Source organism: Cornus florida, unplaced genomic scaffold (genome assembly GCF_030987335.1).
Source record: "Cornus florida cultivar Cherokee Brave unplaced genomic scaffold, ASM3098733v1 CherokeeBrave_3.0.0_Hap2_Chr06, whole genome shotgun sequence".
Classification (NCBI taxonomy): Eukaryota; Viridiplantae; Streptophyta; class Magnoliopsida; order Cornales; family Cornaceae; genus Cornus; species Cornus florida.
The window spans coordinates 56,142,020-56,164,143 of NW_026775576.1; the positions used below are offsets into that span (position 1 = coordinate 56,142,020).

Below are 22,124 nucleotides of genomic sequence, written 5' to 3' on the forward strand. Positions count from 1 at the left end.
ATTAATTGTTGATGAATAAATTTTATTCTCGCTATTTCTTGTTAAATTCATTTTTTGACTTATATGGTTTGCTATTATAATAGAATTTATTCGTCAACATTTATGTTAGGGTTTTAGCCAGTAAATGAAAAAATAAAATAGAATTTATTCACCCACTTGACACATTTTCTTTGCATTCAACCGGACAATTCTAATAGAATTTATTCACCGACTTGACACATTTAACCGGACAAGTATAATAGAATTTATTCACCGACTTGACACATTTTCTTTGCATTCAACCGGACAACTTTTGTGAATGACCCCACAAAAGATGACTCCCATGTGAAATTAAATCTTTGGAAATCTTTCTTCAGCCAAATATGACCACCTACACCTTTTTCACATAGTGTTTGTTGTTCTTTCTTCAGCTAAAAAGGTATATGCTTTGATCAAAAAAGTCCAAGAAAATTTACCATCAACTTCCACACATTTCTATAACCCAGCAAAAGATTGAAGTTTCATAGAAAGTTCCCAGCAACTTCATACCAAGAAAATTTGGAACGAAATTGCTTGGATATGATTCTTAGCCAACAATTATAGAATAGAGGGGGAGAGATATTTTTAAGTATCACAATCACACCGATAAATTTTCATTCAAGCCTCAATGGATGCATTTCCTTCTTCTTCTTCTCCTCCTCCTCCTCGATGGAATTATGATGTCTACTTGAGTTTTAGAGGTGAAGATACCCGCAAGAACTTTGTGGACCATCTCTATATGGCTCTGCAACACAAAGGAATTCACACCTTCAAATATGATGAGGAACTTAAGGGAGGAAAATCGATTTCTTCTGAACATCTCAAGGCAATTAAAGAATCGAAATTCGCAATTATCATTTTTTCGAAAAACTACGCATCGTCTACTTGGTGTTTGGAGGAACTTGTACAGATCATTGAATGCAGGAATAAAGTGGGGCAAACAATTTTGCCAATTTTCTACAACGTTGATCCCTCACAAGTACGGAAACAAAAGGGAAGTTTTGCAGAAGCATTTGCCAAACATGAGGAAAATTTTGGAGAAAAGGACAAGGAAAAGGTGCAAAAGTGGAGGGCAGCTTTGGTAGAGGCAGCAAATTTAAGCGGGTGGGATTTGAACGATGTGGCAAATGGGTAATAATTAACTCAACAAATTTTCTTCTTCTTCTTCTATATTGCCGTATGAAATATGTGCACTAATTTAACTAAACAACTTTGGTTGCAATACTTAATTAGAAGCAAACATGAAGCACGATTTATATTTTCAATTAGCATTCTTTTTTTATTGAGAAAAATTGCACAATATCTTATACTAAATTTTAATTGTTATTATTATTTTATATCTTGATAAATAAACACACACATTTTTGCTCTATGGAGTTAAAGCCTCAATCTCTCACTTTGGAAGGAGAGAAAATATCATTATCCTATTATCTCGTTCACTATATTTAAATTTTAAGTGAGTGTTTTAATCTTCAAATGAATATATAGGCTAGTTGTGGATTTATTATTTGCACTCAATTGTGTATCTCCTTATTTTTCTACTTTTTTTTTTTTTTTTTTTCTTTTTATGTCAAATTAGAATCAAACTAACCTGATTAAAGTTAAATATTTATTAATTAGAGTTATTATTAAGTTTTAGATGTTTCTTACCAAAAAGGGGCAAAAAAAATATTATGTTTTAGTCTAATTGATAGGTGGGTTAAACTTCAGATTGCCATTCTAATTAAGTTTTACATTCCTCCTCCTCTTTTTTTTTTGGTCCATAGAACAATTAAGTGCTGCTGTTTTCAAATGTAAGTCCAGAAATAATAGGCATGTTTGAACATGACTTGTCTAACAAAAACAAAAAGAAAAAATAAATATTAATTATCCATAATTAAAATAACTTTTATTTATTTGTGTATTTCGAATACGAATCTTATATCAATTGTATTGTAGTTTGAAGTGGATTTTAGAGGGTTGGATTGAAAATTAATCCCTCCCAAACTGCCGAAACTCAATTTCTTTTATCATTTTGTCCTTTATCTCATTAAAGTAGAAATGATTACATTTGCGAATTTGGGTAATGAAAGTTCATTTTGATTTTGGATTGAACAGTTTATATATATATATATATATATATATATATATATATATATATATATATTTATTTATTTATTTAGATGCATTGTTGAACCATCACAAGGAATAAACACAAGCAGCCTTGCTACTAGAACCACTTGTGCATCCCCATGACTTGAGTTATCAACTCATGAGTTATCAACATTTTTACGATGCATTAGTCTATTTCAATCAATTTATAGTTTACGAATTGAGTAATTTATGATGATTATTATTATTTACCCATAAATAAAATATAAAATTTTTTATGACTCACTAGTTCTTTTTAATGTGCTTTGTACTTCATAGGCATGAAGCGAAATTTATCCAAAAAATTGTTCAAGAGTTTATAAAAAAATTGGAACATATACCATTATATGTTGCCAAGTATGAAGTGGGGATAGATTCTCGTGTCAATGAAGTGATCGCTTTGCTAAATAATGGGTCAAAGGATGTGTGCACTGTGGGAATTTGTGGAACTGGGGGAATAGGAAAGACAACCATAGCCAAAGTTGTCTTCAATCGAATATTTAATCAATTTGAAGGTAGTTGTTTCCTTAGTGATGTGAAAGAAGTTTCAGAACAACAAAATGGTCTAACTGATCTGCAACAACAACTCTTGAATGACATCCTAATGGAAGAAGATATAAAGATGTCTAATGTTCACTACGGGATCAATGTGATAAAGAAAAGATTTTGTTACAAGAAGGTCCTGGTAGTTCTTGACAATGTGGATAGTTTGAAGCAATTAGAAAGTTTAGCCGGAGCAAATGATTGGTTTGGTTTTGGAAGTAGGATCATTGTAACAACTAGAAATGAACGTTTATTGGTGGAGCACAGAGTAGATGAAATGTACAAGGTTGAGTTGTTGAATAACGATGAAGCTCTTCAACTTTTTAGTTGGCATGCTTTCACTAACAACCATCCCTTGGAGGATTATCGGGAACTCTCAGAAAGTGTAGTAAATTATGCCAAAGGCCTTCCATTAGCTCTTCAAGTTTTGGGTTCTTTTTTATTTAAAAGAAGTATAAAAGAATGGGAATATGAACTGGATAATTTGAAAAGAATTCCCAATGAAAGAATTCATGATGTTCTTAAGATAAGTTTTGATGGCCTTAACAACACAGAGAAGGATTTATTCCTTGACATCGCTTGTTTCTTCAAAGGGTATGATAAAGATTATGTAATGAATATATTGGGTAGTAATGGGTTTCACCCACGAATTCCAATTCTTATTGAACGGTCATTGATAACTATCTCATCATACAACAAGCTGTGCATGCATGATTTGTTACAAGAAATGGGTAAGGAAATTGTTCGTCAAGAATCACCTGATGATCCTGGCAAACGAAGTAGGTTGTGGTTTTATGAAGATGTCTATAAAGTGTTCAGAGAGAATACGGTACATTCTAACTCCATATAAGTTTATTTGCAATTTTGATATTCATGTTGTGCAAAAAAATTTAGATTTCTTTGATTTATTTATTATTTTTATTTTTTTTCATCTAAACAGTTGTAAACTTGGATAATTTTAAGGTTTTAACATTGCATGGTAACTTACACAATGTTCTCGGTGATCAGGTGACCGAAACAATTAAAGGCATTATGCTAAACTTGCCTGATGATCATGTACCAGAGGAGTTACATGTAGATGTTGATGTCTTTGAGAAGATGAAGAAACTTAAGCTGCTCAAACTCAGTGGCATACGACCTTGTGGAAAACTTACATATCTTTCAAATGAATTATGTTATCTCGATTGGGATGATTACCAAGCAAAGTTTTTGCCATCCAATTTCCATCCAAAAAATCTTGTTCAACTTCGCCTTTGTCACAACCAAATCAAAGGAATATCATCAAGTATCAAGGTATGGTCAGAGTTTATTTATACAATTCGTTACGTATGAATAGTATTGTCAGATTTGATTAAAATTGATTGATTTCTTTCATTGCTTGTTTCCTTTCCAGTTTCTCGAGAAGTTAAAATACCTTAATCTCGGTCACTCCTTATATTTGTATAAAACACCTGACTTGTCTAGTCTCCCATATCTCGAGGAATTAAATCTTGAAGGATGTAAAAATCTAATTGAGGTCCACGAGTCGATTGGAGTTCACAAGAGGCTTGTTAGTTTGGATATGAAGGACTGTAAAAATCTGAGGAGTCTCACAAAAAGCATCAAGTTGGAAAAGTTGGAATCTTTGAATCTAAGAGGATGCGTAAAACTTGAGAAGTTTCCGGAGATTCAGGGGCGTATGAATAGTTTGCGGCAACTTAATTTGGAGAAAACTGTAATAAAAGATTTGCCTTCATCAATTGAGCTTCTTGAAGGGCTTCAGGATTTAAAGGTAGGTAATTGCCGAAAGCTTAAAAGGGTTTCAAGTAACATTTTTTATAGAATGAAGGATTTAAAATTCCTTGACATGGGAGGAACCGCTATAGAACAGTTACCATCGTCCATTGTACACTTGTGTAAACTTAGAAACCTTCGGCTAAGTGATTTACAAAAAGTGTCTCCCAAAACGCCAAATTCATTTGTGCCATTTTCATTGGTGCGAAAGAGAACTCCTCCTGCTTCAACTAATTATTTGCAACTGGAACTGCTCTCCGCTTTGAGCACTCTATCTGTTTTAAATTTAAGTGGAAGCAATTTCTCTAGCATACCAACAAGCCTCATTCAACTCAAATGTCTGGAAAGCCTTCATTTGGAAGATTGCACAAGCCTCCGAACGTTGACTTCACTTCCGCCATCTATTGAAAAAGTGAATGCACATGGCTGCAAATCATTGGAACGGTATTGGATTAATCCGCCAAGTGGAATTGGTCCAAACAATCGCCAATTAAGATTCACTGAGTGCGACAAATTGGTTATGGATGAGATGGAGAACATGCCAAATATATCGTCACAAAGTCAGCTTCAGGTTAATTACTTTACCTCTCTCTCTCTCTCTCTCTCTCTCTCTCTCTCTCTCTACATATATATGTATGTATTCAAAACTTGTTATGTTCGTGCATGGAACAGGGAATTGAATGGATCAGTTTTCCGGGAAGTGAGATTCCGCAATGGTTTAGGCATAAGAGTGAAGTTGAGGGGTCTTCTTTCTCTTTGGTGGTGGATCATCTATCTTCTTACAATAACGTCAAAGGAATTGCCATCTGTGTTGTATTGGAATTTCATGAAAATGACACAGTGATTGGATTTGATCTCAAAATCAACGGTTATGTAGTGATGGAAAGCGTTTTTTGGTATGAGAGATGTAAAGGCAATCACGTTATTTTGACAAAGGTAACTGAATATTACGATGAGTTGTCTAAAGAGAAACAACCAATTAAAAATTGGATGAAGAAGAGACCAAAGCTCAGCCCAGGCCCTCCCAATATTTGTGATGATGCCAGCTGTTACATTCTGGCTTCAGTTTTATCAATTGACGAAAACAACACTAGAGAAGAAAACAAGGTGAAGAAAATGGGTATCCATCTAATTATGGAGGAGCAAGGTGAAGGTGAAGGTATCATATCATACTTTCATCACTCTCTTTAAACTTAATTTCTCAATTCTTAAAATCATACCGACACTTTCAAATATTATAATTTTCATATATATTGCAATTAATGAATTACTATATTTGATTGTTGCAATTTTGTAGGTTAACACACAGAAATCCTAGAAGACAGTTGTATGTTTGTGGAGCAGCATTAAGAGGCATAGAAAGGATCATTTGGATACTTTTGATTGCCATTTTTGTCTACGTTTGTTTTGATTGTCAATTTTGTGTACAAGAAGCTCTGTCTGTTGTAATAACATATTTAATTGTGATGGAAAATATTTTGTTAGTACGTACCAAAATTGAAGGTGTAGAATAAACATGAGTAGAATAAAAGAGCACTACATGTGATGGAGTAAATTACAATTCTACTAAAATATCAATAAAGTACTGAGTCACATTTTTTCTTCTGAGTCTCTTCTCAATTGTTTTTATTTTTTCAGATTATTATCACTGAACCAATATACACTAGCTTCTCTTTTTGTTGCTTTAATTTATTTCATTAAGGGTAGGGAAAAACATACATGTAAATTTCAATACCCCAAATATTTTTAGACAATACATAAGTTGGTGAATTGCACCATTAGTTGAAACTTTAGTAGGCGTTACTTGAGGAAAATGCCCACGGGTCTTGTACATCATGCCTAGACGGGCTATTTGTTCATCTGTATTCTGCTACTAATATAAGAATTAGTCTAATTATGTTTATCTTTTATTTAGTTTATTACACATCACATTCAATGAATGTGCAACCAAAACCTTTTTGAATCTTGTAACAAATTTTACATACCAAACATGTTTTCAATCACTATTGAAAAACACTTACAAACAAGCCCCAAGTATTGAGGCATCATTGAAGCATTAGCCTAACTATTATAACTTCTCTCTTAAAGGAGAGGTGTGAGAGATTTAAGTCTTGCAGCGGACATTTGTGGATATGAGTTTTTTTTTTTTTTTCAAAAAAAAAAAATTTTTAAAATAGGAGAAAAGAAATTTACTATAGTCGAAATTTACTTTAGATCTTGTTAAGTTGTGAGGTCATGAGTCATGACTGATTTAATGTTGGATTTAATATTCATTGATTAAATAAAGGAGTTGAATGGGAATATCACCTATGAATTTGTCTATTAAGCAAATTGACCTTAAACCGCCCAGGACAGAATTTTTGACTCATATAATAATTCAGTGAAGATGCACTTAATCCTTTTAAAGCATAATTTTGAAACAGAGAAGTAACGAAATAAATTCATCAAAGATATATAATAAAATTTTCAGAAATAATATGTTTCATGAACTCAAAATTCAATCTGCATCAAATTGTGCAAATAATCCAAATTAAGTTCAAATTATTATTTTTTGAAAGCACAGTTTTATTCTGTTTTATCTCCAAAATACTTCGAACCATTTAGAAATATGTGCTATATACATATCACTTTCTCTTTTTCACATCTAGGTGTGGAATCCAACCTCGGTTCATCCTTTGAAGGAGTAAAATGACCATTTTGCCCTTGTTGTCCTCAGATTCGGGTAAGGACTGGGTTAGCGATTCGGACTCTCGGGTTCGGATCGTCACACAGTCCATGTCTCATTACAATAAAACCAAACTTTCTAACTTTTGATAGGCTTATCCCGAAAAGTGATAAAATAGCTTGTATTTTATTATATTTTTTTCTACTAAAAAATGAATTTTTGCTAAACTAACTGTTTACACCCTTATTTTCACCCAATGGAAAAGCGGACACGTGGAAGGGATTTTTAGTCAAGCTAGGTTCTGTCGCGTGAAAGAATTTGGGTCAAGCCGATTTTTTGATGGGTGAGAGTTTTGGTCAAGGAAGATTCTCGGTAAAATCTAATTAGAGGTAGTTTGGTTATATTGAACTACTCTAATTTGATTTAGGCACGTGGAATAGGGTTAGAGAGATTTGTTTTATAAAAGTACCAACAACTGATTCAAAGAAGCCCATGAAGGTAAGGACTTTGACAGTTGAATGAAATCGCAGGAAAAGCCACGTAAGGGATATGACTTGGTCAAAAGGAATGTGTCAATTATTAGAGTTTTAGACGTGGAGATTTGGTTTCTAAAAATATGGAGGTTGGTTTTCTTCAAAAACCACTATATTAGCCATAACCAAATTGCACGTTTGGGACCATTACTTCCATCATCCGGGAAAATAGGAGTGATGGCCATTTGTTCAGACAAGAGATATCATGCAAATTATTTGGAAAATAACGGTATCAAAAACACGATTATATGTGATGGCACGATTGCATGGAAGTTCCAGAAGAATCAAAGACACGATTACATGTTTGGAACGTGGAAGTGGAACGTGGAAGTTTTACAAGCATTGAAGGCATGATTATATGTTTGGAACATGGAAGCTCGAGAAGAATCAAGAAGACACGATTGTATGGCCTGGACACTTGGAAGCATTTGGAGGCATCAATGGAACTGCTTGGAACTGTTATTGTAACTGATTATATTTTCATTCTATAAATAGGTCATTATGTTGTAACGTAAGAGGCCTGCTCAACGCCAAACACAACACGTATTTCAATACAATCTTCATTTTCATTGCAATGCACTTTCAATATGATTAGTCTTAGTCCTGCACTTTACTTTTCATTACATAATTTTACAGTCTTTTCAATTACTTTCTCAAGTAGTTCGTTCCTTCTTAGCCAGTTAACTTTCCCGAAGTCCTTTATCAAAGGGAAAAAGAACCTTGAGGTGTTCATTCTAGACCTCATCACAGTCACCTGGTCTCACAATCTTCTTTCTGGAATATTGTTTGGATCTCTTTTTGGAATTACTGCAGTTCCTGGCACGCCTACCCAGTTCCATCGGAAATAGCCATTTTTTTAAGGCCAAACATAGTGGCACGCCTGGCGGGACATTCTGAACGGAGTGTTTCCATGGCGCGAGGAAAAAGACACGACAAATCTGTTCAAGATCCTGTCAAAGTTGAAGGGGAACAAGCTATTAAACTTTCTGATGAAAGTTCACGTGCCGTTCTTGAAGAAAGAGAAAATATGGTTACAAAGTTCGTCAAAGCAAACAAACCTATCATGGATGCTATAAAGAAGAGTGCTCGTAGTCATGAAGAAGTCATTTTTGCGTAAAACGTAAAAACGGATCGCATGTTGGACTAGTTAGCTTTGCTTAACTGGTCTTTTACCAGTCTTTCTCAAAACTTGGCCAGTTTTCCTCAAAGCATGGCTAACCTTTCTAAAAGCATGGCCAACATTCCTCAAATCTTGGCCAGTCTTTCCCAAAGCATGGTCGACTTTTCTCAAAGCATGGCTAACAGGCCAAACAATTCAGAAGGTTCTCAGCAATCGGTTGTTTTAGTGAATAGGCCAAGTACTTTTGTTGAGGGAAGTCTATCTCACTAACTTGTGAGTACCATACCACAGGCACAGACAATGCAGGTGTAACCTGTACAATCAATGTCAATTCAAGTGACCTAGCAAGTGCAGAATTTAGCTCATGTGACTATGACTCAATAGGTTAGTCATGAAGTTATTTTCTAACAATTTGCCTCAATTTGGGTCTTCTCAGGGTGCAGCTCAGGCAGGTCAATTGGGAAATCATTCGTATTTTGATCGGTCTCGTTGACTATCACAATAATAATCAACCCTTTGCAATAGTACAAATCATTATAAAATAGGGCTATTGGACGGGTAAGAAGAACCACTGGGATTGCTATTTTATGGCAACTAAGATTGTAAAATCACTTTTAGTTTGATGAAAGGGGGTATAAGAGTTAGTTTTGTTTTGTCACTTAGAACTAGGGATTAAATTGTGCTTAAAACAATAATTGCAAGGAAATTAAGGGAGAAGAACTTAGGTAGAGAGGACAAGGGGAGTGAATCCACTACCTACCCTATTAACATGCTAGATGGTGATTAACATGGGGAAGCAACATATATAGTGGTCATGATATGTAGCAACACATGGTTGTTACATTATCTTTAAGAAATTCATTAAATCAAAAGGCAAGAATAACCTATCAAAGATTCACATGCTTAAATTGCCTAAACTAGGGTGTAACCTTAGACATGCTCACTAAGCTAGAGATTATCAAGCCCTTAATCAAATGATGAAAGCATATGAAGTTAGAAATCAAGCATAGACCATCAAAGGAAGGACCTAAGCCATGGACTATCAAGGTTCTCCAACAACATGCCATTAAAACCATTCCACAATCTCATTTCCATTGTCACTATGAAAATGCAAGTAATATGATCAAGAGAGGAAACAATTTAAGACAGGATAATCAAGTTAAAATGATCATTTATAGACATTAAAATCCATTACAACAAGTAAGGTGCTTTAGATCATGAAACTACCATATATACATTCCATTCCCCAAATTAAAATCAAAACTAGAGCATGCTTATAAAGTAGGGCTTCATCACCTCTCTAGAAAGGGAGTTAGTTACCAATAGATGCAAATGAGGAAGGAGAAGAGAGGAGGAAGCCTTCCATTTTCACACCTAAAGGTCAAGAACAACCCACACACTCAAAAACTCAATATTTTTATCTCTAGAACCTTACAAAATATGAGATCCTATTACCTTGATCAAGCCTTCTATATATCCAAGATGTCTTCCTAACCATCTCCATTTTCATGGTCCATAAGCCCCAGACAATTTCAGAGTAATCCTCCTTAGGTGGAGGGAAGAGGGTCATGCCCTCTTGTTTGCAGATCGGCGGGTGCCTACAGGCGCAGGGTGGGCGCCCATGCTTTTGACGATGATTCTGGTCACTTTGGCGAGTGCCCGCAGGTTCCTGGCGGGTGCCCACGCCTTCACAAACTCTCGGCCCATTTTGGCGGGCGCTTGTAGCTTTTGGGCAGGCGCCCGCAGCTTCACACTCCTACTTCATTAAGCTCGAACAGCTTTTGGCTCGGTCCATTGATGCGGTCCTCCTCCTAGGCACGATGCAGCGAAACTCATGAGTTCAATGGATCACTGGCTTGGCCAAAATGACGGTCCCTGGTAACGGTGCACTTTGATCTTCAAAACTTATCAAAGTGCCACTTTTAACTTTCTTTGGGGAACCAACCTGAAAATAGACAAATGCATGCAATTAAAGCTAAACTATACAGTATAATCAACTAATGGACTTAACTAATGCAAATAAGGGCGCTTGAATATGCAATATTCGGCGCTTATCACACCCCCAAACTTATATTTTGCTAGTCCTATAGCAAAACTAAAAATGAAACTCTTAACAAAATGACAACATTTGAAATGCTATCAACATGCAGCAACCATGGTGCAAGAAAATGCACAAACGGCTCAAATGCAACTTAGAACAGACAGAATATTGGAGACGGGATCATTAAGTAGACTACCTTGCGTATATGAAGCCTTGAAATAGCAAAATTGACTAAACATACTTCAATTCTCAAGTATCAATATCATAGTCTATATAAATACTTCAATTGTCAATTCTTGAATAGAAATCAACTCTAACTTTAGTAAAAGTGAACCGGATCCTCAATATATGGCTTTTACATTCTTTCTCCAATTTCAAAACATAAGTTATCAAATCATTGAATTTTCCTTTTTAAATGAGGTCTCTAAGGTATGATTTATTCAAAATACACACACTTTTTTTTTTTTTTTTTAAGACATACATATTATGGTCGTGCAATGCCGAAGTCCTTTAAGCTTTCTAACCAACTCATGTAGCAAGTGTTAGGCTAACAACTCCCAAACCAGATGGCTTTAGGGTGCTAAGTGTAAAGACACTCATAGGGCTTAATAACTCGAGTCAGTAAGGCTATGAACTCCAACGAACTATATTTACTTATTTTTATCTTTGTGAATGACCGTGCAATGCCTAAGTCCTTTAAGCTTTCTAAGCAACCCATGTAGCAAGTGTTAGGCCAGCAACTCCCAAACTGGATGGCTTTAGGGTGCTAAATGTAAAGACACTCCTAGGGCTTAGAACTTAAACCGGTCATTATCAGTATCATTATTATTATTATTATTATTATTATTATTATTATTATTTTTAAGATGCCAAAGATATTCATTCATTAGGGTCATCAATTCAAATCGATTGAGTCATGGTCAAGGTCAATTAGGTTGTATGCCTCACAATTAAGTTTCCAGTGTGCATCTGTGCAGTGTGAAGCATAGAAGAGTGTGAAATCCGATGAAAATCTAATTGAAGCATTTATACAAACCAACATGAATCAACATGATCATTTCAGATTTTTTTTTTCTTCTTTATTTTCAAAATTATAATTTGCCTTTATACACAAAGTCTTAAAACACATGCTTTAATCTCCAACATTCCAAATCACAGAATCATTGGTTTCCAAAAAAAAAAAAAAATGATTTTATTACTTTACATGAACAATTAGCGCATGTAAACAAAAATGTAATACCAAAAATGTAATAATGTACCCCCAAACTTGAATGTCACATTGTCCTCAATGTGAGAAGACAAAGAAAGGAATTGGAATTGAAAAAGAAGGGTACAAGAGCAATAATACCAAGTGGAGGAAAAATCAGTAGCGGTGTAAATAGACCACTATACGAATTCCAGAAGTAACGCCCCCAAACTTGATTCTAAAAATCTGTCAAAACACATCTATGCACAACAAGTATCATATAAATCTAGACAGAGAATTGCAATTTATTTAACTAAAAAGGAAGTGTTCATGCAAAATAGCAACACCATTGCAGTTATGAGTTCAAAATAGGAACTAAAAAACATGCCAAAAGTAGCCCAAAATAAATCCAAATAGTACTATTAAAAAGCAAAATAGATACTAAAAGCATAAAATCACTCCATTATCGGAGTGGAGGATGAAGCACCTGCGCCGCTTGGGGCACGGTCAATCAGAGTCTGAAGCATGGCTTGTAAAACCTGCTGTCCCTCCTGAGTCTCCTTGACATAGTGTTTGATGTTCTCGACTCACATGTGAAGTGCATCAATACGAAGGCTGAGAGAGACATAATTGGCATAGGACATAGCAGGTGGAGGCGGTGCAATAGGAACAGTAGGAGGGGCAGCCGGCACAGGAGCAACAGGGATAGCCGCAGTTTCCTAATCAAGCACATCACCAATGCAGGCTTGACGAGACGTCTTAAGCTGGACAGTGCTCGACTTCCAAACCCCAAGGTCAAAATTAAACACATCCGTCAGCTTCTCCTCATGATGGGGTGGCTGGAACCCTTGGTTCTTCAGGAGCCTGGTGATCAAGTATGGGAAAGGGAACATCCAAGTGATGGCATTGTTCGACCGCAGTAAAATTAGGTCTAGACCTTGAGAAATTGGTCCCAGATAAGCTGTGGGACGCAAAACCATTACTCCTTCTCAGCGGCATAAAGGGTGTTTAGGAAAGCCCCCTTATGCTTAGAATGCTTAGGGATGGGGAGGACATTCTTTGCAAGGACAGAGTCCACGAACCAGAGCCGGCACGAAAGGAATGATTTATTTGTGCTTGTGGTTCAAGTGCCGGTATACTGGTTGTGGCATATTTCCTCTACAATGTCAGACAATGTCAGCCCAGCTGGAGGATCAACATATAGAGGCAGGCCCGCCTCATCTACTGGAGATGCCATTGGACAGTCCAAGGCCGTGGCAAGGTCATCAATGTCGAACTTAAGATATATGCCATCGATAGTGGTCTTAATGACGTCCGGCTCCGTGCATGTATAGAACATGTTAGAATAGAACTGGCGGACAAGGCGCGGATAGAAAGTGCTAGCGCGTGGCTTGAATAGAGATTGGAGGCCACGGTCCGTTAATTCTTTGACCACCTACTCCATTTTTGGATGGTCTTCGAAGCCGTCTTTGATGACAAATCTGGCCTCCGTTTCAATGGGCCATTCTGCCCAATCTTACGTGGGAGGTTCATTAGATGGTCCCTCGGATGAGCGAGCACGCTTGGAAGAGACTTTAGGTGCCATTTGGAAGAAGAAGTTGGTTCGGGCAATTTGTTGAACACCTGGTGTGCAAGACAAAAAATGAAGAGGGCCAAAGGTGGATTAGAGATAGAAAAACCCAAAAATTTGACCCTATAAATAATAATATACAACTTCCAAACAATCAACAATCCTCTAAATATACAATCCAGTCCTCCATTGATCTTTTAATTGAAAGAAAGAGAGAGTAGATGACTTACCAACAATTGAGGAACCAAAAGCCCCTTGTGCTTGGTCATGGAAAATGAGATTAGATGATGAGTATGATGAAGATGGATGTCTGATGGAGATGGTTGAGGGAGAGGAAGAAGTGAGGAAGAAGGAGAGGATAGGAAGAATGGTGTGAGTTAAGGGAGAGTGAGATGCGGCTGGGATAAGAACATAGGGAAATTGATAACGCTAAAATGGGCTTGTAAGCCCATTTTAATGATGCCGCGAAGGGGGGCGGGCGCCCATGGGATCTATGAGGTTGTTGCCCAAATCTGCGGGTGCTCGCAAGTGCACCACCTCCATTGCCCTTATGGGTAGGCGATCGCGGATTTTTGGCGGGCGCCCATAAGAGTTTGGGCGAATGCCTATGGTGACTGATTTATGGCTAAAGGGGGCCGGGACGGGATCGAAAAAAATTCCCAAATTTGAAATTTAAGCTCCTATGAGCCCAAGACACCTTGTAGAACCTTCAGAACGGGATTCGGAGTTCAATTGCAAAAATGATATTTTAGAGGCCCTAATGTCCCGTGATTTTTGGATTAGTCGAGAAAATTGTCAGAAGGACCTTGAAAAATTTCAAAAATGGTACCAAGACCTTAAAAATGACTAAGAAAATCGATCATGACTTTTGGAACTTATTTCGAAACAATTCCAGAAGAACTCAAGTGTTGGTTATCCTTAGCTAATTTCCGAAAAATTCTTGGCTAAGGCAATTTAGAAGAAGGAAGCTTGGAAGTTGAAAGAATTGCTTCCCATGAGTGCTAAAATTAACATCGATAGTTAGACGAACCATGGTTTTGCATTAGTCCTCGTAAATTGGGTATGTAAATAGGACTTTCTCTATTTTTCGAATAGGGACTATGCCATCTACATAAGGCTAAAACCGTTGGCCATTAACCTTAAAGAGAGATCCATCAGTAGGATCTTAGAGTTCGATTGCACTATGAGGAAAGACGGATGTGATGACATATGGACTATCCCACCGTGAACGGAGTTTATCGGGAAAGAGTCGCAAGCGAGAGTTAAAAAGCTAAACTTTCTGTCCAGGGGCAAATGACTTGTCGACAATGTGCTTATCATGAAATGCTTTAGTCTTTACCTTATAGATTTTGGCGCTTTCATATGCATTATTTCGAATTTCGTCGAGCTCATTGAGCTGCAATTTGCGAGTAGAGCCAGCTTGTTTAAGATAAAAGTTGACCCTCTTTATGGCTCAAGAAGCACGGTACTCTAGTTCAACTGGGAGATGATAAGCTTTGCCAAAGACAAGTCGATATGGTGACATGCCAATAGGCATCTTATACACTGTTCGGTAGGCCCAAAGTGCATCGTTTAGTCTCAATGACCAATCTTTGTGATCCGGTCGAACCATTTTTTCCAAGATATGCTTGATTTCCCGATTAGATACTTCCACTTAACCACTCATTTAAGGGTGGTAAGGTGTGGTAACCTTATGAATGACGGAGTATTTAAGAAGGACGGATTTGAGATAGTGATTTCGAAAATGAGATCTGCCGTCACTGATGAGTGTTCGAGGCGTACCAAAACGACTGAAAATGTTCGATTGAATGAACTTGACCACAACTTTATGATCATTAGTTTTAGTAGCCTCAGCCTCAACCCATTTAGACACATAATCCACCACTACAAGAATATACTCATAGCCATAAGAAGATGAAAATGTTCCCATGAAGTCAATCTCCCACATATCAAAAATTTCTATGACTAAAATGGGAGTGAGTGGCATCATGTCTCTTCTAGACATAGAGCCGAGCTTTTAGCAACGTTCATAAGATTTACAGAAATTGTAAGCATCCCAAAACAAAGAAGGCCAATAAAATCTACTTTGAAGGACTTTGTTAGCGGTCTTCTTAGCACTGAAGTGACCCCCACAAGTAAGGGTGTGGTAGAAATTTAGGACACTTATGAATTTAGTTTCGGGAATGCATCACCGGATAATTTGGTCCGGGCAATATTTGAATAACTCCGGATCTTCCCAAAAGAAATTTTTGACTTGGGAGAAGAACCGGTTTTTCTCTTGCTTTGACCATTTGGATGGAATTTTTCCTACCGCAAGGTAGTTGACAATATCCACAAACCAAGGGAAACTTGAATGAGAAATCTGAAACAGTTGCTCATCCGGGAAGGAATCACAAAATGCAACAAATTCAGAAGATTTCTCAATGAGTAAGCGAGAGAGATGGTCGGCGACAACATTGTCTGTCCCTTTTTTTATCCCGAATCTCAATATCAAACTCTTGGAGTAAGAGTATCCATTGGATGAGATGCGGTTTGGTCTCTTTTTTAGCGAGCAAATGCCTTAGAGCGGCATGGTTTGAAAAGACAATAACCTTGGATCCTAGAAGATAAGAACGGAATTTATCCAAGGCATACACCACAGCTAGCAATTCTTTTTTAGTGGTGGTGTAATTCAACTAAGCATCAGAGAGAGTTTTGCTAGCGTAATAGATAGCATGCGGAAGCTTGTCCACATGCTGGCCCAAAACTGTACCTAATGCATAATCGGATGCATCACACATGATCTCAAATGGAAGAGACTATTTAGGCTGTTTCATAATTAGGGCGGATGAGAGAAGAGTGCGTAGCTTCTTGAAAACGTTCAAATAGGTTTCATCAAAATTGAAGGGAACATCCTTGGCAAGAAGATTACACAAGGGTCGAGAGATTTTGCTAAAATCTTTGATGAAGCGGTGGTAGAAGCCGGTATGTCCAAGGAAGGAACAGATTTGACGGACAAAATTTGGAGGAAGGTTAGAGATCAACTCAACTTTAGCTTTGTTAACCTCAATTCCCCTTTTTGAAATGATATGTCCCAGGACAATGCCCTCTTGGACCATAAAATGACTCTTTTCCCAACTTAGAATCAGATTTGTCTTCTTGCATCTTTGAAGCACAAGGGATAAATTGTGGAGACAGGAGTCAAAGGAAGATCCAAAGACGGAGAAATCATCCATGAATATTTCTAAAAACTTTTCAACCATATCGAAAAATATGGACATCATGCACCTTTGGAAAGTTGCCGGTGCATTGCATAACCCAAAGGGAATGCATCTATAGGCAAATGTTCCAAAGGGACATGTGAATGTGGTCTTTTCTTGATCTTGGGGAGCAATTGCCACTTGGTTATAGCCAGAATAACCATCAAGAAAACAGTAGTAGCTTTGGCTGGCTAGCCTTTCTAGGATTTGATCAATGAATAGGAATGGGAAATGATCCTTCCTAGTGGTAAAATTGAGTTTCCGGTAGTCAATGCACATACGCCACCCGGTGGTGGTGCATTGTGGCACGAGCTCTCCGCTGAATTTTCAACAATGGTGAGGCTGGATTTCTTGGGAACGACTTGAGTGGGACTTACCCACTTGCTATCAGAGATGGGGTAGATGATTCCCGCATCTAGTAGCTTGATCACTTCTTTCATGACCACTTCCTTTATGTTAGGATATAACCGGTGCTGGACCTCTCTAGAAGGCTTCGCGTCATCCTCCATATGAATACGATGCATACAAATAGAAGGGTTAATTCCCTTCAAATCAGCCACTGCCCAGCTAATAGTTTCTTTATGCTTTTGTAGCACTGCTAAAAGGCTGTTTTCTTGGTCCTTTAAAAGGTCCGATGCAATGATGACTGGAAGAGTTTGATTTGCACCAAGAAACACATACTTGAGGTGGGCCAGGAGCGGCTTTAACCCAAGTTGTGGTGGAGATTTCAATGATGGGACTGGAGGAGTAGTGGAAAGTTGAGGAAGTGGTTCTCTTGGTATTTTCCAAGGAGGAAAGTCCATGATAGCACCAATGTTAAGTAAAGAATTTACTTCTTGGATGGCTTGGTCAATATCAAAGTTTGAGAAGTCAAAGTGAGACATGCAAGTTTCAAGAGGATCTTTACTTAGAATGAAGGGGAGAGAGTCTTCAACCACTTCATCTATCACATCAATAAGAAAACAATCATCCTCATCGGAAGGATGTTGAGTTGCATGGAAGATGTGGAGTTTGACTTGCATATTTCCAAAGGCAATGTTTATCACCCCGGTTCGGTAATTAATTGAAGTGTTAGCCATAGCTAAGAATGGCCTACTGAGGATCACGAAAATATGCTTCTTTGGATCATGGACCCGTTCCGTGTCAAGAACCACAAAGTCTACCGGGAAGTAGAATTTGTCCATTTTGATTATGACATCTTAAAGAATTCCCCGTGGGTGCTTGACCAATCTGTCGGAAAGTTGCAAGACCATGGAGGTTGGCTTAAGATCTCCCAACCCAAGTTGTAAATAAACTGAATATGGAATCAAGTTTACATTAGCTCCTAAGTCAAGGAGGGCCCTCTCTATCTTGTTGTCACCAATGACACACGAGATGGTTGGGGCATCCAGATCCTTATACTTTGGAGGTGTGCTGTTTTGAATGATTACACTCACATTTTCAATTAATCTTACCTTCTTTGGCAAGTGATTTTTAGAAGTGCACTTTTAGTACACAAATCCTTGAGAAATTTTGCATATGGAGGGATTTGTTTGATAGCATCCAAGAGAGGTAAGTTAATCTTTACTTGTTTGAAAACTTCCCAAATGTCTTGAATTTTACAATTTTTGTTCCCAAAATGTGTTGACTCTTGGAGACGTTGATGAAACGGAGCCTTAGGCTCATAAGAAGTCTCCACATTTGGGTTGACAAGCATGGAATTTTCAGTGCTAGAATTTGGATTTTCAGAAGTGAACTTTGGATTAGAAGAGAGGAGATTTAGATTTTTAGGAGGAAGAACTTTGTCATTGTTCTTTCCATCAACCTTGTTGTCCATAACTCGACCACTCCGAAGGTTGGTGATTGCTTGGACTTGTTTATGAGTAGGCCCACTTGGAGGAGGGGCTTCGTCAATCACATTCATCCCTCTAGGATTCTCAAATAGTTGAACGGGAAGTTTTCCCTTATCTCTTTGAAGAAGTTGGTTCATTGAATTAGTTATTTGTCCCACTTGATTTTCAAGTTTAGCTATTGATTGAGTATGAGAATGAACCATTTTAAGAGTCGGCTGCAATGATCTCAAGAGTTACTTGTTAGATTTCATCATTTGCTTATTTAGGGATTCCATCATTTACTTATTTGCAGTCAGAATCTCATCAGTTGGAAACCCAGGAGGTTGATTAGAGACATTTGGATTATAAGGTGGACAGTAACTTGAAGAGGCCTAAAATTGCCTATTTTGAAATTGAGAAGAGGGTCGATTTTGATGCCCTTGATTTTAAAATTGCGAATTTTGTAGGGCTTGTTGCCTCCACAAAAAATTCGGATGATCTTTCCATCCCGGATTCTAGGTATTGGAGTAAGGATTGTTTCTTGGCCTTGAAAACGTCGCATTTGATTGCTCTTGATTGGGACTAGAAAATTGCTCCGGTGTGGGGCAAACTTCCGAGAGGTGGAATGGACTAGTGCATGATGAACACACCATACTTGCAAAATTTTGAGACAAAGAAGGAGAGAGATATGGTGCCATAAATTGATAAAATTTGTGAGCTATGGCATCCACTTGAGAAGATTCTTCCCTCATTGTTTTTGGTTGACAAGGGTTGGTGTTCTTTGTATTGGTTGAGGTTTGAGCACTACGAGAATTATGTTGCAATGATTTTTCACTCAAATTCTCAAGTAGGGTCCATCCCTCATCTGCACTTTTAGACATGAACATCCCTCCACATGATGAGTCAACCATGAACCTATATGGGTTGGTTAACCCAGTATAGAAAGCTTGCACCAATTGCCATTTTAGAATTAGGTGGTGCGGACATTTCCTAAGGAGGTCTTGTAGTCTTTCCTAAGTCTCATGGAGTTGTTCCCCATCACTTTGTGAAAAGCTAAGAATGGAACGCCTTATTAGGTTGGTTTTACTCACTGGATAGTACTTTTTTAAGAATTCTTGTTGCAATTGAACCCATGTAGTGATAGAATTTGCAGCAAGGGAGTTCAACCAATATTTTGCCCTATCTTTTAAGATGAATGGGAAGAGATGCAAATGGAGAGCATTTTTAGGGAAGCCTCTCAGCTTGATGTAGAACATATTTCAAGGAATTCATCAAGGTGCTTATAGGGGTCCTCATGTTCCAAGCCACGAAAGGAAGGAAGCATTTGAATTGTACTAGATTTGATCTCATATTGGGCTGCATCGATGTTTGGCATCACTATGCAAGAAGGAGAGGCATAAGTTGTAGGGATGAAATGGTCCCTAAGAGTCATAGGTACAACATTTGGAGTTTTAGCCCTATTATTATTAATTCCCTCATTCCCGACATTTTCTTCATTATCGGCCATTGTATTAAATTCCAATTCAATTCCTCTTATGTTTGCAGATTCCCTAAGGTTTCTTCTAAGGGTCATTTCAAGCGAATTTATGTCAATGGGCGATCAAGAGTTGACAAAGATAATAACCAACGGCCAAACATCAACAACACACTTCACAACTAACACAACAATTCATCACCATAACCTCCACATATGATGTTCTCTTTTTCCTCAATTATTAACAAGACAGAAAATAAATGGCCAAGACAAGGACCAATGCTTTGCAAAACAAATAAACGAAAATAGCCTCGACAAGGGCTCCACAATCAAATATTCCTAATTTAACCACATGCAAGATATTCACAATTTTTGAAACTAGAACTTCGAAAAACTTACCGGGAGTCCTTTAGACTTATGATTTTTTCAATTTTCCCTTGGCAAGCCTTGAGTACCTAGAATCTCACTAGAATACTTAGAACACAACAATAATCAAAATCGAACAAGAAAATATCCACAAAACACAATATTCACAATCAAACCAAAGTTAATCTTTGAACCTCGGTTACAAAACCGTTTGCAATCCCCAGCAACAACGCCAAAAATTGATCGGTCTCGTCGATTATCACAATAATAATCAACCCTTTGTAATAGCACAAATCATTGTAAAATAGGGCTATTGGATCGGTAAATCGAACCACTTGGATTGCTAGTTTATGGCAACCAAGATTGTAAAATCACTTTTAGTTTGATGAAAGGGGGTATAAGAGTTGGTTTTGTTTTGTCACTTAGAACTAGGGATTAAATTATGCTCAAAACAATAATTGTAAGGAAATTAAGGGAGAAAAACTTAGGTAGAGAGGACTAGGGAAGTGAATCCACTACCTACCCTATTAACATGCTAGATGGTGATTAACATGGGGAAGCAACATATATAGTGGTCATGATATGTAGCAACACATGGTTACTACATTATCTTCAAGAAATTCATTAAATCGAAAGGCAAGAATAACCTATCAAAGATTCATATGCATGAACTACCTAAACTAGGGTATAGCCTTAGACATGCTCACTAAGCTAGAGATTATCAAGCCCTTAATCAAATGATGAAAGCATATAAAGTTAGAAATCAAGCATAGACCATCAAAGGAAGGACCTAAGCCATAGACTATCAAGGTTCTCCAACAACATGCCATTAAAACCATTCCACAATCTCATTTCCATTGTCACTATGAAAATGCAAGCAATATGATCAAGAGAGGAAACAATCTAAGACAAGATAATCACGTCAAAATGATCATTTATAGACATTAAAATCCATTAAAACAAGTAAGGTGCTCTAGATTATGATATTACCATAGATACATTCCATTCCCCAAATTAAAATCAAAACTAGAGCATGCTTGCAAAGTAGGCCTTCATCACCTCCCTAGAAAGGGAGTTAGTTACCCATGGATGCAAAGGAGGAAGGAAAATAGAGGAAGAAGCCTTCCATTTTTCACACCTAAAGGTCAAGAACAACCCACACACTCAAGAACTCAATATTTCTCTCTTTAGAACCTTACAAAATGTGAGATCTTATTACCTTGATCAAGCCTTCTTTATATCCAAGATATCCTCTTAACCACCTCCATTTTTGTGGTCCATAAGCCCAGACAATTTCAGAGCAATCCCCTAATTAAGGGGATAACATTAGGTGGAGGGAAGAGGGCCATGCCCTCTTGTCTACAGATCGGCGGGTGCCCGCAAGCGCAGGGCGGGCGCTCGTGCCTTTGACGATAATTCTGGTCACTTTGAACCTGCGAGTGCTCACGCCTTCATAAACTCTTGGCCCATTTTGGCGGGCGCCCACGGCTTCTAGGCGGGCGCCCGCAGCTTCTCACTCCTACTTCATTAAACTCAGACAGCTTTTGGCTCGGTCCATTAACGCAGTCCTCCTCCTAGGCATGATGCAGCGAAACTCATGAGTTTAATGGATCACTGGCTTGGCCACAATAATGGTCCCCTGTAATGGCGCACTT

The 22,124-nt window shown here is 37.6% G+C and overlaps 1 protein-coding gene across 2 annotated transcripts; it reads left to right on the forward strand.

Annotated features, from left to right (window-relative positions):
• Window positions 1–352: 352 nt before the first annotated feature.
• LOC132311570 (disease resistance protein RUN1-like) lies at window positions 353–6,069 on the forward strand. Of its 2 annotated transcripts, none has more exons than XM_059809536.1 (6): window positions 353–1,149; window positions 2,428–3,520; window positions 3,700–3,984; window positions 4,085–5,035; window positions 5,137–5,617; window positions 5,762–6,069. In XM_059809536.1, the coding sequence occupies exons 1-6, from the start codon at window positions 647–649 to the stop codon at window positions 5,764–5,766; spliced, it is 3,318 nt and encodes a 1,105-aa protein (XP_059665519.1). In that variant the 5' UTR covers window positions 353–646; the 3' UTR covers window positions 5,767–6,069. The 2 variants fall into 2 exon arrangements, with proteins under 2 accessions (XP_059665519.1, XP_059665518.1); XM_059809535.1 differs by having other exon boundaries at window positions 354–1,149; window positions 5,137–5,623.
• The last annotated feature ends 16,055 nt before the right edge of the window (window positions 6,070–22,124 follow it).

Excerpts from the sequence above, each read along its gene's own strand:
- LOC132311570 (XM_059809535.1), top strand. The coding sequence starts at position 647 with ATGGATGCATTTCCTTCTTCTTCTTCTCCTCCTCCTCCTCGATGGAAT. Across the intron at positions 3,985-4,084 it reads GAATATCATCAAGTATCAAG|TTTCTCGAGAAGTTAAAATA; the intron begins GTATGGTCAGAG and ends TTTCCTTTCCAG. Across the intron at positions 5,036-5,136 it reads CGTCACAAAGTCAGCTTCAG|GGAATTGAATGGATCAGTTT; the intron begins GTTAATTACTTT and ends TGCATGGAACAG.